The 16,297-nt window shown below is 38.6% G+C and overlaps 2 protein-coding genes across 4 annotated transcripts in view; both read left to right on the top strand.

The window, feature by feature from the left end:
- The window catches only part of nipblb (NIPBL cohesin loading factor b), a 33,607-nt gene extending 31,367 nt beyond the window's left edge, over positions 1 to 2,240 (top strand). For all 3 annotated transcript variants that reach the window (XM_083569463.1, XM_083569462.1, XM_083569464.1), the window contains exons 45-47: positions 73 to 247; positions 645 to 821; positions 1,083 to 2,240. In XM_083569463.1, the coding sequence (XP_083425589.1) occupies positions 73 to 247; positions 645 to 821; positions 1,083 to 1,448 (718 nt within the window). In that variant the 3' untranslated portion in view covers positions 1,449 to 2,240. The remainder of the gene's footprint in view (positions 1 to 72; positions 248 to 644; positions 822 to 1,082) is intronic.
- Positions 2,241 to 3,746: 1,506 nt separating this feature from the next.
- nup155 (nucleoporin 155) lies at positions 3,747 to 16,256 on the top strand. Its single transcript, XM_083567499.1, has 35 exons — positions 3,747 to 3,864; positions 4,739 to 4,906; positions 5,001 to 5,138; positions 5,270 to 5,366; positions 5,446 to 5,516; positions 5,622 to 5,714; positions 5,861 to 6,124; positions 6,266 to 6,339; positions 6,424 to 6,515; positions 6,609 to 6,706; positions 6,795 to 6,962; positions 7,116 to 7,216; positions 7,383 to 7,553; positions 7,661 to 7,771; positions 7,891 to 7,985; positions 8,076 to 8,161; positions 8,300 to 8,362; positions 8,770 to 8,920; positions 9,001 to 9,067; positions 9,194 to 9,309; positions 9,392 to 9,495; positions 9,591 to 9,724; positions 11,063 to 11,254; positions 11,337 to 11,475; positions 11,582 to 11,717; positions 11,797 to 11,950; positions 12,051 to 12,155; positions 12,728 to 12,882; positions 12,969 to 13,098; positions 13,218 to 13,331; positions 13,535 to 13,655; positions 14,013 to 14,123; positions 14,452 to 14,588; positions 15,187 to 15,293; positions 15,375 to 16,256. Exons 2-35 carry the CDS (start codon positions 4,765 to 4,767, stop codon positions 15,511 to 15,513), a joined length of 4,176 nt encoding a protein of 1,391 aa, XP_083423625.1. The 5' UTR covers positions 3,747 to 3,864; positions 4,739 to 4,764; the 3' UTR covers positions 15,514 to 16,256.
- The last annotated feature ends 41 nt before the right edge of the window (positions 16,257 to 16,297 follow it).

The following is a 16,297-nucleotide window of genomic DNA, read 5'->3' as shown; positions in this document are numbered from 1 at the left end:
CACGCAAGCATTTATTATTTTTTTTTTTTTTACAGCTATTTTTATTTTAAGCCATGCTTCTATTCTCCACAGCAAAATCCAGAAATACTCACCTACGGAGTCAGCGAAAGTGTACGACAAAGCAGTAAACAGGAAAGCCAACATACATTTTAATCCACGACAGACGGTAGACTTCCTGACCAACAGTCTCTCCAATGCAGAGCTCACCTACGAAATCAAAAGGAAGATTGTCAGGCAATATTTGGACGTAAGTGCACAAAATGTAGACATTTTTAGATTTTTTGTTTTGTTGTATTGCAAGTCCTAATAAAGCACAAAAAATGAAGAGTTTCTTGCTTTAAACTCTCAATTGAGCATCATCACTGATTAGCCGAACATTACACAGTAAAAGCACACCTTCATTCACAGATACACACCAGTTAGGTAGGTAGTTGAGGTTCTTATCTCACCACTGTACTATTTAATTCCTAATATAAATTTAAATGAACATGCTTTTGGGTTGCAAATGTATAAACTAGTAGTATAAATTCTAAGGCATGAGCAGTATTTGATAGTGTTAAGTTGAGCTCTACATTCACTGTACGAGTATCTTTCTGAATTTATTGCTGACTATACAAACACTTTGACTTCATTGCGCTTTGCAGTTTAAGGTACTGATGGAGCACTTGGATCCCGATGAAGAGGATGAGGAAGGTGAGGCGTCGGCAAGCACCCATGCCAGAAACAAAGCCATCACTGCTCTGCTAGGAGGCTCTAGCCCGAAAAACAACGCTGCCGACTCATACGATGAAGACAGCGATGGAGATGAAAAAATGCCTGGAGTAGGTTTTTTATTTTTTTATTTTATGGGTTTTTTTGGGCTGTTTCAGAAAAGTGAAGAATTTATTTATAGTAAAGAATTATAGCAAATGTCCAGTGTTTGTTCTTTTTTTTGTTGTATGTGTGTGTGTGTGTGTGTGTGTGTGTGTGTGTATGTATATATATATATATATATATATATATATATATATATATATATATATATATATATATATATATATATATATATATAATATAAACAATATTTTTCTCTCCCCATCTAGTCATCAAGGAGATCCAAAAAAGGCGGTGATTCGGCAGATGCATCAGGTCACATGAACGAAACGGTAGAAGCCATGGACGTCATTGCCATCTGTTGCCCCAAGTACAAGGACCGGCCGCAGATAGCTCGCGTTATCCAGAAGACGAACAACGGTTATAGCGTGCACTGGATGGCCGGCTCGTACTCTGGCACTTGGGCTGAGGCCAAGAAACGGGACGGACGCAAACTGGTGCCTTGGGTGGACACTATTAAGGAATCAGACATCATTTACAAGAAAATCGCCTTGACGAGCGCGCACAAGCTGACTAACAAAATGGTGCAGACTTTACGCTCACTGTACGCAGCCAAGGAGGGGACTTCCAGCTAATCCGACTACATTTACTCCACCAGGAACTCTCGGCAGCCAAACTTTATTGGGATCCAACATTTTCTAACTCGGACAGTGTGGCAAGAATACTCATGGACTCACAAAAGCATGGAGATTAGCTGTGTGAAGAGTAAGGAGAGGGAAAGGAAGGAAGGGGGGGAAGCATTTTAAAAAGTGGTGAGGACCTGCAGGAAAGCATTCTGTGGACACATTTTAAGTTAAACAGGACAATTGCATCCAGAAGGAAATGTTTGGAAAACGTGTGGGAGCTCCTTCGCTGTTGTGCAGCAACTCAGTTGTGTGATTTTTACTCCCACTGTATCATAGTTTAACAGAAAAAAACAATAAACACAAAAACAAAAATGTTTATATCTCTGACGAAAAAAATCTGTTTAAAAAAATAAACTTAAAAGTGAATGTTGGAAATTAGTCTGTTGATGTTCTTAATAAAGTGTTCTTGGAGTTAAACCTAGCACCGGATGGATTTCTTTAGCTTAGCTCAGTGTCCAGGGAAAGAACCTTTTAAATATTTCCTCTGCGTTATGTTTTACTCCTATTTTTTGTTTTGTTTTGTTTACTCATGCTGTACAATGGAGTCTCCTGGACATAATTTATTCTGTTCAAAGCAGAGCATGCAGTATCTGTGGCCTACATGCAGGGGGAGATTTTTTTTTTTTTTTTTTTTGTAAATGTAGATTTTGATGTATTAGGTCACCCTAGAGAGAAAAAAGGGATCCCCAGCACTTCTGGCGGAACAAATACTGCAATAAATTTTTTTACTTCTCTTTGTTACTTGTCTTGTTTGCATTTGACTTTTATTGGGTTTTTTTTTCTTTTTCAAGCAGCTGTCTGACATAAGGCAAAATCAAATCGGTCTAAGCAAACAAAAGTCTTTTATATTTAAACCGCATTTGTTTTATAGTAAGGGACTGTTTTGATTTCAACTGCAGAGGATGAACACATGGCTGGAGGCTGGAATTTAACTTCCACAGCTTTTCTTTTAATGTGTGACTCTGTTGTTACCTTTTTCCACCTGCATGGTGCACTGCTGGTCTATTAGAGCTTATTAAAAGGCAGGAAATGTCCTCTCTTATAATAAGAGACACTTGGGTGTTTGTAGTATTCTGTTATATTAATATTGACAGTAATTTATCTGGGATATGATTCTTGACATCTAGTTCTTTCCAAAACTGTAGCCCAGAACTGGACTGAGGAGAAAATGCATAATGACCCTTGTTAAAACTTTTCTACCATATAACCGGTGTGTTGAAATCCTGAGACTCTGTTAAGAACTTTTAATAAGACTATCAACACCTAAATTCATATATTTTGAGTTGGTTAATAAATCAGTAAATCTAATAGAATCAAATACAAAAAAAAAAAAGTCTGACATTCCTAGGACCTCTAGTCGACATGTACCTGATTTAAAATCAGACATGAGTTAAATGTAGTAATCTACAGATAAGATTCTTTTCACTTAATTATTTCTGGGTGTCACCTTTTCCCAGGCTTTTTCAATTCCTGGACTTTAAATAATCTTTCAACTTTAATGGAAAGCAGAGGTTTCGCTTTTTCCTGTAGTTATATTCGAGCCTATTCTGGGAAGCCAAGACTAAAAGATTTGCAATAGTAAAACAAAAAAAAAAAGGAGGCAGAAATGTAAAATTGTTTTGCACAATCTATAAACATAATCTGTATTAAGTCTGTATTAAGTACCCATATCCAACTTCTTGTTTGAAAGTTCAAAAATAACGTTTTGGGTGACTTATTTATATTTTGATATACATTCCTGATTTTGTATTTTAAATATCTTCTTCAGTTATGCATTTACAGCTCAACATTATCATATTTTGAAACAAAGTTGTAACAAGTTTTTCTGGATCATATGTCAGGATTGTTTACTGAGACATCACTCCTGAGGATGTCCCTGCATGGATAAGGTATGCAGTGGTGGGTTTCCCTAAGATTATTCCTTAAAGGTAATAGTAGTTGTTCTGACTATATCAGCTTAATTCTTGTATTTGCTGAAAACAGAAGGTTTCCTGTTTGAGGTTCTTTTCAAGTTTTTTTTTCCTAAATTCCTCTCAGGAAGTTTTCCATCATTACCATATTGTATGAATTACGGATATATGGACGTCTGTAAAACTGCATTGGGAATAAGATTGAAAAAAAAAAATGAAAGTCTTTATGACTTATGAGCAGCAGCTGGTTTTAGGTACAAGTACACATGTAAGTCCAGACACACACCTACGTACATATTCGTATATATGGTGTAATATAACGGTCAATTCTGCTTTAAAATTTTTGAACCGGAACCGGAAGTGTGAAAGACTTTGTTTCGGAGAATACAGCAGCACGCGAGCTTGGCGGGACAGTGGTTCGATTTTAACCAGTCTGCTGTTTGCTGTATTAAATTGTAAGTTTTAGCAGAAAAGTCATTTGTTCACGTAACCACACGAGAGAATGAAGGATTTGTGCTTTGTGGGAATTTTACAATTTTACACGGTTTGTCTGTATGTGTAGCTGTGTTTAATAAGTTAGCCGGGTAGCTAACTAAACTAAGCTAACAGTAACTGTTGATGTCAACCATGAAGCCAAAAAAGTATTATTGCATGCATAAATTATTTTAACCGTATAAGCATTAAGTAAACACAATTTACTTCACATGCATTTTGTATTTGGTTATGTAAAAAATTTACAAGTTATTTATGTTTACTTCCATATGTATTTTTCAAATTCGCATTAAGAATGTAAGTGTAAACTGATATGTAATCACGTAATTTTGTACTGGAGAACAATTTATATGCTCAAACTATCGTGGTACACATGTAGTTACTCTTGTTGAGTGGAATTTCAATGATATTTGTGTAAAGTGGCCAACAAAAGAGTTTAGTGCTTAACATTTTTTTTTTTTCAAATCTTGTGGGATTTGAACCTGTGACTTCATAAATAAAATGATCTCACGTTGTTTATTTTTTGTTTATTGAATGTCCTTAGCCATTTACCAAAGTATTTTTGTTTGTTTTTAAATAATAATTGCTATGCTGTTAAATGGGAGAAAGAGTTGTCACACTTTTATAACCTGGTCTTTTCCCAGTTTGCATCTTTTTAAATGGCTATTTTTCTACAATATCCTCATACAGTAGCTCATATCCCATTAGCTGTATTGCTTGCTTTGAATCCTGGCTACAATTACCTGTGAGATTTGAATCCATGTCTCATAATAATAGTTCAGAAGTTCATTCTGTCACATTATTTTCAAATTTGTTTTTGTGGGTTTTTTTCTGTAGGTAAACACTGTCTCTTCGAGCTTGCCATGCCTTCCAGCTTGGGCCCTAGCAGCGTGGCAGCTGCGCTGCATGAGGCTCTGGAGAATTCAGCCCGACTGATTGACCGTCACTTGCAGGAAGACCGCTGTTTCCCTGATCTGTCAGAGTTACTCAATGTACCTTCACATAGTAAGTCATCCCTCACATTATACACTATATACATTATCTGAGGTAACGGGAGTATAGGGGTTCTCATTTAATATGATTGTTTTTTGTGTTTTAGATATGCCCTCTCTGACCGGTGTGTCCGACATGGATTACCCTCTACAAGGCCCTGGTCTGATCAGCGTGCCAAATTTACCGGAGCTGAGTGCCATCCGTAGGGTCCCTCTGCCCCCGGAGCTGGTGGAGCAGTTTAGTCGTATCCTCTCACTCTTGCTTTATTGTATTTTATAATAAAGTGTAGTGTTGTTTCTCTTGTGAACAAACTACTTCATTTGTATTTGAGTTTATTCATGTCAGTTGGCATACTTTAACTCACATTCTTCAAAGACATGCAGTGCAATTGCATGATGGGAGTTTTCCCTGAGATCAGCAGGGCATGGCTTACAATCGATAACGATATATTCCTATGGAACTATGAAGATGGGTAAGTACAGGTCTAAAGTTTAACTGATCTTTGACAGAACTGTATGATGACCTAATGCTCACTAGTTTTCTGGCTTTAGAGGCGATGTGGCATATTTTGATGGTCTCAGTGAAACTATACTTTCAGTCGGGCTGGTCAGGCCAAAAGCAGGTGAGTAGGTGTGAAGAGACTTGTTTAGAATCTGTTTGCATGAATTTATTTGTATTTTTGTATTTTAGATGCACTGTTTTTAGACACCTCTCACTGTCTTTGCAGGGATTTTTCAGCCTCACATCCACTTCCTGTTGGTGCTGGCTACACCTGTAGATGTTGTTATACTTGGCCTGAGCTTTCCTAAGGCTCAGACAGGTGAGTCTCGATCAATTTATCTCTCTCTCTTTCTGTCACTCTAATTCTTCCTCTCTAACTCTCTCCTTTGCTCTATGTGTCTCTCTCAGACTTTCCATCTCTGAAAACGAAAGCCCAAGCTTTTAATTTGTGTATTTCCTATGCAGGGTTAAATGACAGCATGTCAGGAGCCATGCAGTTGCTGCCTGACCCACTTTACTCCATCCCTACGGACAACACCTACATGCTGGCCATCACCTCTACACGCCTGGGACGAATCTTCCTTGCCGGAAAGGACGGATGCCTTTATGAAATCGTCTACCAGGCTGAAGCTGGGTGGTTCAGTCAGCGCTGCAGGAAGATCAACCACTCCAAGAGCAGCCTGTCTTTCCTTATTCCATCTCTGCTCCAGTTCTCCTTCTCTGAGGATGGTAAGAACTTTAATCACATCAGCCTATGAGTAGGCTTGTAAGTATGTGACTGATTATCTGTTTCATGTTGCTGTGGCAAGTTTTTGTAGCCACAGTGAATCACAGATTACACTTTTTTGTGAATCTTATTCTCTGTCTTAGATCCAGTCGTTCAGATTGCCATTGATAATTCACGCAACACTCTGTACACGAGATCAGAGAAAGGTGTTCTGCAGGTCAGCGGATTTAATGAATATTTTTTTTAGTCATAATATCAAAATCTTTGATTTAAGCTTGTGACTAACTAACGTCTGTGTCAGGTTTATGATTTGGGAGCTGATGGCCAGGGAATGAGTCGAGTGGCAGCCATGTCTCAGAACGGTATTGTTTCAGCTGCTGGGAATATCGCCAGGTAAAGCCACGCTATTTAAACAAATGTATTTATTCCCTTTCAGTCTTTTAACACACGCATCATCCAAGCCATTTGCTTGTGTGTCCTTTGCAGGACAATGGACCGTTCTGTCTTCAAACCCATCGTCCAGATTGCCGTCATCGATCGCACCGAGTCGTCAGATTTCCAGCTCATGGCTGTAACACATGCAGGTAAGAATCGATGTTGATAATAATTCTAAGGATTTTAGTTACTCTGCGTTGCTCTCTAGTAACCGTGGTGGTTTTATGCGCTGCTCAGGCGTACGGCTGTACTTCAGCACCACCCCGTTCGCTCCACCCAACGCCAGGCACAGCGTTTTCCGACCCAGCCTTCTGGCTTTGGTACACGTTCGACTGCCTCCGGGATTCTCAGCCTCCTCCACCCTGCAAAAGCCTGCCAAAGTACACAAGGCTCTCTATAACAAAGGTAAAGATTAAAATGGAATTTGTCAGCCACATATAATCTAGCGGAGCTCCAAGGGAAGATTTTTAAAGAATATCTTGCATGTTCTCGAACCCTTTTTTTTTTTAGTGTACCATAAAGTGATCATCATTTTTTCTGGTTTTTCCACTTTGGCAGGTGTTCTGTTGATGGCAGCATCAGAGACAGAGGACAGTGATATTCTGTGGTGTATAAACCACGACTCTTTTCCATTCAAGAAGCCTCTCATGGAGGCTCAGGTGAGAGCCTTTCATAATTGCTTCCTCATAATAAGCACTAGATTTACTCAAATGTCTTTCATGGAAATTTTGTTTTGCAATAAATATTTTTATGTACCCAAATATTTCTTTATATTTTGTTTTATTTTTTATTTTATTTTATTATTATTATAACTTTTTTAAACAGATGACCTCAAATGTAGACGGCCACTCGTGGGCACTCTCTGCCATAGAGGAGATGAAAGTGCCCAAAATTGTTACTCCTTTAAATAAGGACATCATTCCACTCACAGATTCTCCAGTGGTGGTTCAGCAGCACAACATCCCACCTCAGAAATTTGTCCTCCTCTCTGCCCAGGTGAAATTTTGTTTCTCTCTCTCTCTTTTTTTTGCAGATCAACCCTTCTCTCGGTTTTCTATGTATTTTTAATGAGTTGAAAAAAAATGTTGTTTGTCTCTCCTCAGGGAAGTCATATATTCCACAAACTGAGACCAGTGGATCAATTGCGCCATCTGCTGGTAAGCAGCAGTGGTGGGGAGAGTGATGAAATTGAGCGATTCTTCAAACTCCATAGGGTATGAGCTTGAAAACCTTTTAATGAATTTATACTGGTAGATGTGTGCATACATAGAATTAGACTTGTTTAACAGGGTTTTTTTTTTTATTTTAAATTTTTTGTTGGCTGGTCCTGTAGGAGGAGCAGGCCTGTGCCACAGCTCTGATCCTGGCCTGCTCGACTTCTGCCTGTGACCGAGAAGTCTCTGTATGGGCCACAAGAGCTTTCTTTAAGTCAGTGAAGTTCCTAAATTCTTTACACACACTTCTACATATTGATAAATGATTTGAAATAACTTCTTTCTTTTCATCTCCTTGCTACAGGTATGGAGGAGAAGCTCAAATGCGGTTCCCTTCTGCCATGAGTGCACCGAGTAATGTCGGACCTCTCTTTGGCTCGCCGGTTCCAGGTAATTAAAGACTAAACTATTCGTAAAATTTACTTGATTTAATGTACTAATTTTTGTGTTTAGTATAGATTTGTGGACACTTGTAGATTTGGTAGCAACCTGTTTTTAACCCATAACATTTTATTATTGTAATTGTAGGCTCTCCTATGCCTTTCGGTAGTCCTCTTGCTAATCCGAGTTTTCTTGCTACACCAGCTCCAGGTACCTACTTCCCCTTTGTGTACCCCTTTTATACACTTAATATATATACACCTTCCAGATATCATGCTAACACCTTGAAAAAGAAAGTCTTATAAAGTTGTTTGTTTATGAAAGGAATACGGCATGTTTAGAAATAATGAATGTTGAATACAGTCTTCTGATATTTCAACAAATGACCAAATGGATTTTAATATATAATGAAATTAAACGTGTACAATTGTTTTGATTGTGTTTTGTAAACTAAAAGAAAAACTGAGACACATAGTCTAAACATTTTCTTTTTCATACCTTTCGATCACCTTCCTCTAAGTCCTTATTATTATTATGTTTTACATATTTCCTTATTCATTTATTTTTTTCTTCAAAACTTTCTGAAGTGTTTTAAAGGTATGATAACTGTTTTACAGGTATGATCCCTCCTTGTGTGTCAACTCCATTCATCCCTGCGACTCCAATGAGCCCTTGCAGTGCTGCTATGCCCACGGTGTCCTCCGGTCCTGAGGTTCTGTTCTCTGGGAAGCACAACGGCATTGTTATCTACTTCTCACGCATACTTGGGTAAAGCACTAATAGCTGCGCAGATACCAAAATGGACTTTGGACTATGTGTTGCTAAATAAATTTTTTTAATAATGACAGCAACATCTGGGATGGGAGCCTGGTTTTGGAGCAGCAGATCAGTAAAGGAAGCCAAACTTTGATTGTTGTAAGTGCGCTCGGTTTGGGTTATGTATCTTTGGGCTGTATAGTGACATTTTTATATCGTTATTTTTAAATATTGGCTGATAAATGTATTACTGTATGACATCTACTTTTAAAATTACTGTCACAGATGGAGAGCACGGTAAGTTCAACTGACCTGGAGGCAGTTCTGCTGGAGCTTCAGGGCCTAAAGGAGTTCATTGACAAGAATTCGCAGTTTAGCCCCACATCATTGGGTGCAGCCAAGTAAGGAGCATTTAAATTTCCTTACACATTATGCTTGATTACAGGTCAGATTACAGAGATGCTGACTCTTCTGCTCTCACAGTTTTAGCTCCCCGGCCAACCTGCAGCAAAGGTTACTGGGATTCATGCGTCCAGATGGTGTCGGCTCTCAGCAAGTTCAGCAGGAGCTTCAGAGGAAATATCATAGTAAGTCTATTTTTTTTTTCTTTCTTTTTTTTATTGTCTGAGATTGGGGAAAAAGGACAGAAACAACTAATGGTTTGCTGTTATTTGTTTCACAGCTGAAGCTCAGGTCTATGAGAAGACATCTCTACAAGGCATCCAGCAGCTGGTGCATAGATCCTTTCAGACTCTGGCTCTTTGGAAGCTCCTCTGTGACCACCAATTCAGTATCATCATTGCTGAGCTGCCCAAGGTTTTCACCCAGCACAGTCTTATATTTTCTCCTTCTCTCTCTCTCTTTTGTGATGAGCAACATAATTGTTCAACACTTTTATTGTATTCAACGATTATCAAATTAAAATAACAAAGATTTTGAATGCATTAGGGCCTCAGCAAAGTTGCCACCCTATTGTTTTTTTTTTCTTTTCTTCACAACACACACACAGTCCTTTGCAAAATCTTAGGCCACCATTAGCTTTGTTATTTTTGTTTTTTAATGAGTTTTAATGACCAACCATATTTACTTTTTTGTCTCTTTATTATGAGACAAACAGAAAATGTGTACTCAAAATTAAAACAGCACCACCACCATTTTCAGAGCAAAATTGACCCCCACCATTTGCACTAAGAACATCTGGAACCCGTGAACATGGGGAGACTGTCCTGAATTTTCTGACGTAATCTTGTATATAACACCAAGTTTCTTTCAGCACTTCACAGAATTCTCCAACATGTTTCAGTGAAGGCCACAAAGCGCTCATTCTTCCATCTTGCTCAAATTCTTCTCACATATTGTCGAGAGTTGGACCCAAACATTTCATACTTGTTTTTGTCACTCCATAACACTCTTTTCTACTGATGCATGTTTTTGCTTTTCCACCCAGTGTTTTTATGGCTGCTGCCCTTTAACAAAAGACCATTTTTGTCTTTGACCTCGCCTGATCAAACTTTTTACACTGTAGAACATTTAGATTGGCATCCTGATGAAGCTTTCAGATGCTGAGCCAGGTACCAGCTGGACTATTTTCGGTCTCTCAAAGAAGAAACTCTTGAAAACTTTCGAAAGTTTTCTTGGCCTTTCAATCCATTCTTTGTCGAACCATTTGCTTCGTTTAAAACCGTTCAAGTGTTTCAGTTTGTGTGGTGATTTCCCTTTGAGATACCTGCACCTTGCAGATTTAATGATGATATAATGACTCAAATTTTGAGATTTTTGAATGGAATGATGCGACTGAAAGTTGATCTTATTAGCAAGTTCCAATGAATTAAATTTATACAACATGTGTGTATGAAATGCTCATGCATGTCTTGCATAATACTACATACAAATTTCCTGTATTTTCTGGTTATATTCTGTTAGTGAATCTGAGAAATAATTATGCATTGTCATTATAAAATTGCTGAAACAACAAATCTAATGGTGGCCACGGACCTTTGCCCTGTACTGTATGTATATGAAGGGGACCAATCGGATACAAGCTTCATGCCCGACTTCCAAATATTACTGGTCCCTTTAAGTTTTCATTAGTTCCCAGTTGGCCCTGAATCTTTATTGTCCTTAAAATAGTTTTCTGTCCATTTCACATAAAAGGACTTCCAGGAGCAGCTAAAATCCGTCAGCTTTAAGGACATGGTAATCCGTGGCCGTGAGCTGACCGGAGCACTCATTACCGCCCTCATCAACGTGTACATCAAAGACAGCGCCTCTGTGGATGGTATCAGCAACCTCTTGCGCGATATCTGTCCCCTGCTGTACAGCAGTGATGACAGCGTCTGCTCTAAGGTAAACTTTGCCCTTGTTTTATCCCTTAGTTATGTACAAACTGTCCTGTACTCCAAACGAGCCTTTATTGCTCTTGTCTCAGGCTAATGAGCTACTGCAGGGCTCGAGGCTGATCCAGAGCAAGTTGGAGAAAGAGCGTATGCTCAAGGAGTCACTGCGGTTGTACCAACAGATCAGCAATCACACAGACTTGCCGCTTGTGTGTTCACAGTATCGACAAGGTAAACACATGTATAAAAATAAAATTAAGTTTTATTTAGAGCGTTCCTGACAAATCATTTACGCATTTATGAGTGAAAAGAATATAACGTTGTCCAACCTTTCTAGTGCGTTTCTATGAGGGCGTTGAGGAGCTGTGCCTTACAGCGGCTGATAAGAAAGACCCCCAGAAATTGGGTCCTCACTTCTATAAGAACGGAGAGCCTGAGGGGGATGCTGTTGGGCAGCAAGCCTTTCAGGAAAGGTGTGTAAACATGTTTTTCTTTATACTTGCAATACAATTATATTGCAATGTAACACACTCTGAATGTCTCCCCATCCAGACTGTCATGTTATAAATGCATCACGGACACCATGCAGGAGCTGGTAAACCACAGCAAAGCTGCTCCCCAGTCGCCCAGTGTGCCTAAGCAGCCAGGGCCTCCGGTTCTGACCTCTGACCCCAACATGCTCAGCAATGAGGATGCTGCTGCCCATGTGAGTAGCTGTTAATGTTATTGCAATATTAGCTTATTTGACTGGAGGAGATTGCAAACTGAATATTTTTTTGTTGTTTTTTTGTTTTTTTTGCTTGCAGTTTGAACAAATGCTTGGCCTAGCTCAGAGGTCACAGGATGAGCTGTTCCACATCGCGCTGTACAACTGGCTGATCCAAGCTGACCTCACTGACAAACTCCTGGAGGTAGGCCATGTGTTATACTTCATTCTCGCCAAGAAGTGATGGCACTGGTATAATTCACTGTATTTTCTTGACTATTCAGCAGCATGTGGTGTTTTTGCATATGTACTTGAAGTAAAATCGGATGCTGACCATCTGTCTATATGATTACCACCACCGGGCAGTTGATCACGCATATAGTAAAATAGAACGAACCAATAGATTATGCGATGGCACGTGCTAAAGAAGCGTCACCCACAGATTTTACATAGTAAAAGTGCTAAAGCCATTTCTGTGGTGTGTGCATTTTGTAAGGTATGTGTCGGTGTAATGTGATGCGGTACGAGCTATTTGTAAGTCCTTTGTTGAGCAGCTTGTTGAAGTTTATTTAAATTTGGTTTGGCTGATTGACCTGCTGAAAGTTGGGTTTTAATTTCTTGGAATGCGGCACGAAAAGATGCAAGTTAATCCTGATTTCAATATTGGGCATTTCGTTTTGATTATCATGCAAGTGTTTACTGTGAAACCCTACTCCTTTGTTCTACAAGCTTTAATATTTTTTTTTTTATTTTTTTTTAATATTTTGTTTTGTGTAGGTCAATTCTCAGTATCTTGAAGATCATTTAATGCACATGATAAAGCAGGACCAGAGCAAAGTGCGCAACATGGACCTCCTGTGGCGATACTATGAGAAGAATCGCAGCTTTGGCAAAGCGGCTCACGTCTTGGCCAAGCTGGCTGATATGCACAGGTGTGTTGGGATGCGTTCCTCTAGCCGATGTCCTAACTGGGACTGCGTATTTTAAATGACACTCGGTATATTTTGTATGTCTACAGCACAGAGATCTCTCTACAGCAGAGGCTGGAGTACATCTCCCGTGCCATCCTTTCAGCCAAGAGTTCCTCCTCCATTTCCTCAATGGGATCAGACGGAGAGTTTTTGCATGAACTTGAAGAGAAGATGGAGGTAAGATTAGTCTGTTGCTCCTGTCTGTGGCTGCAGGGCAATTTCGGAAAACAGCAGATTATGAATAAATGTATGTGTTGTGGGACAGTAAACGGGAGCTCTTTTTTTTTTCGCTCCAGGTGGTGCGCATTCAGGTGCAGATCCAGGAGACACTGAGAAGACAATATTCCCAGCACCCGAATGCACCGAGAGCGATATCTCGGCTAGACTCTGAGTTAATGGACATCACTAAGGTATAATCAGTCTCTGTAGCCTTGCGTTAAAAGAATGGAGATCTGTTACATCAAACATTTTATTAGTGTTCTGGAGATTTATTTAAATCAGAACTGTGTGTATAAACGTGTGTGTGTGTGTGTGTGTGTATATATATGTGTATATACACATAGAAATATTTTACAAAATCTATTAACTAAACGATATTTTTTCTTATTGTTAGCTGTATGGAGAATTTGCAGACCATTTTTTGTTGACTGAGTGCAAGCTGGCAATCATTCACTGTGCTGGACACTCAGACCCCATCCTGGTTCACTCTCTGTGGCAAGATATCTTGGAAAAAGGTGTGTGCGTTAAAAATACAGCTGAATGTATCATTCTCAGGGTGTCTTGCTTGCTTGTGTGTGTTAAAAAGAAAGATACAATTAGAAAATCCCCACGATGTCTAAACCTATAGCTGCATTAGTGTGTTTGTGGGGGGGGGGGGGACATCTGAACGCTTAGGTGGCTACGTAAATGTAAATGCATTTAATGCTTTATTTACTTGGAAAAATTTTGTATGTCTTTGTCAGGTATGTTTTTTCAACCCACATCTGTATCAGCCACAGCTGATGCTTCATCACGTCTCTGCTGCTACACACACACACACACACACACACACACACAAATTCTTGGGTTATTCATGTTTCTTTTCATTACAGAGCTGAATGACAGCGTGGCTATGGGTCCAGCAGACCGCATGCAGGCCCTGAATCTGAAGCTGATCTCTCTGGGGAAGCTATATGCCGGAACACCACGCTATTTTCCTCTGGGTATCGTCTTATTTTCTGTCAACACCAACAGAAGTCAACTCTTGTTAACTATAATTGTTTAATTATTTCCCTTGATGCATTGTTTGCCCCGTGATGCATGGTTTATCAGTGTCAGGAAGCATACATTTGTTTTGAGTTCTTTCTCAATTTTTGTTACCTTTTATTTCTAATTAATTTTGCTCTGATGACAAAACAATACAACTTTTAGTTAGAATGTTGTTTTAATGTCTATTGCTGATACTAGTAATAATCTGCTAAACTGGTAGTAACAAGAATGATGATGATGATGATGATGATAATCTGCCTTTTTTATTTTGTTTCATTTAAGATTTCCTGGTCAAGTTTCTGGAGCAGGAAGTGTGTAAGCTGAACTGGGATGTGGGCTTTGTCACAGTCACAATGCAGGAGATTGGCATCCAGCTTCCACGTCTGCTAGAAGTATATGATCAACTCTTCAAAGCGCGGGTATGAGGCATTTCATCAGACAAAAGCACCATTTTATTTATGCATAGCAAGCTCAATTATTCTTGGAAAATAATTTTTAAAAGTCAGAACACAGACTTTCACCCAACCGCTCACTTTTTTGTTTATTTATTTATTTTTGTTAGTATGGTATAGCACAAATAACCAAATGTGTTAAGTTAAAAATGAAAATAGTGTGATGTGAGTGTGTTAAAAGTGCAGTATTAAACATTTTAAATGTGTTGGGGTTTTTTTCTCCTATTTTCTTTCTAACGGATACATATTTAAATTACAATAAAATTGGTCCTACCAACAAATAAATAAACGAATAAAGCAAAATACCGTGCTACACTCCATCCAAATATATAAGTGAATATATAAATTTTACTCCCATCTTTTGTGCCATGATTATGTAAATGAATGCAAATGATTTTGTATCCAAATATATAGGAGACCCAGGAGAATGTGAGCTCTAATTTAAGTTAATATTTAAGTTAATTATATAACTAGTTAGACAGTATATATATTTTTTGTATGCTTAAATAATCTTTACTGAATAAATACTGAATAAATAAACAATTCTGCCCATGATTTTTTTCAGGATCCGTGTTGGCAGCGTCTGAGGAAACCTCTGCACCTTGTGGAGTGCATCCATGTGCTCCTGTCAGGTTACGTAAACGACCCAAGCCGAGTGCCCACTTACGACAGGTAACAACTCCACACGTCACATGTTCCCTGGATTTTTGGTGTTCAGCCTCGTTTCCTCACGAACATGTTCTCGTTCCTCAGACGGAGGTTCACCAACGTGTGCTTGGACAACATCTGTGGCTACCTGGTGGAGCTTCAGTCCCTGAGTCCCAGTGCTGCCTTGGAAGAAATCATACGCAACTTTAAATCTCTACAGGCCAAACTGGAAAAACTTCACTGAGGCCAGTTAGAAAGGGGCATCTCACAGTACATCAGAAATTCTGCACAAAATTTCCTCATAGCTGTTTCACTCGAATAAAAGTTCCCACTCATGCCTTTGCAGATGAAACGTAAAATAACACTCAGAGCTACAGTTACCTCCCTCATAGTGCCTGGAAAGGATTCAGTTTAAGCATACACACAGATAATCAATGTTTTTTACTTGGTTTTGTGTTTACTTCATGATTTTTTTGTTTATTATAAGTGCAAAAATATTTGTAAAAAAAAAAAAAAGTTCTTTTTGTCCTGATTTAAAGACTACTAGAAGGAAAAAAACAGCAAAAAAATACATATCACTGAAAAATAAGTATCACTCATGATTGTTTTTGTTGTTGTTATTATTAGCATCAATATCATTATTATCATTATAATTGGATGATTCATTTTTGTAAGTGATTCAGTCTCTCATCAGGAGCCACATCTAAATCATCATATAACCCCAAGTCATTCAGTGCAGTTTCTTTGGGGGGGGGTTTCTAGCATGTAAAAGCCACAGCTTGTGTAACAATGGAAAAGGTTGGGGTTTTTTTTGTTTGTTTTTTTATTTATAATTTTTAAGGACAGACTCTGTGCGGACTCGTTTTTACATAAAAACTTGAATCTGAATTATGGGAATAATCTGTATTATATATTGTTGTAATGTCAAAATTGTCACAACATTGTTCTTTTTACACCTGAATTCAGTAATGGAAATCCTTTGCTCTAGTATCGTGAGAGTTTTTTTTTTATTATTATTTATTTATTTA

The sequence above is a fragment of the Silurus aristotelis genome, assembly GCF_946808225.1.
Source record: "Silurus aristotelis genome assembly, chromosome: 18".
NCBI classification, from domain to species: domain Eukaryota; kingdom Metazoa; phylum Chordata; class Actinopteri; order Siluriformes; family Siluridae; genus Silurus; species Silurus aristotelis.
Note: the sequence above shows the minus strand (reverse complement) of the source record. Positions and strands in the feature narration are given on the sequence as shown.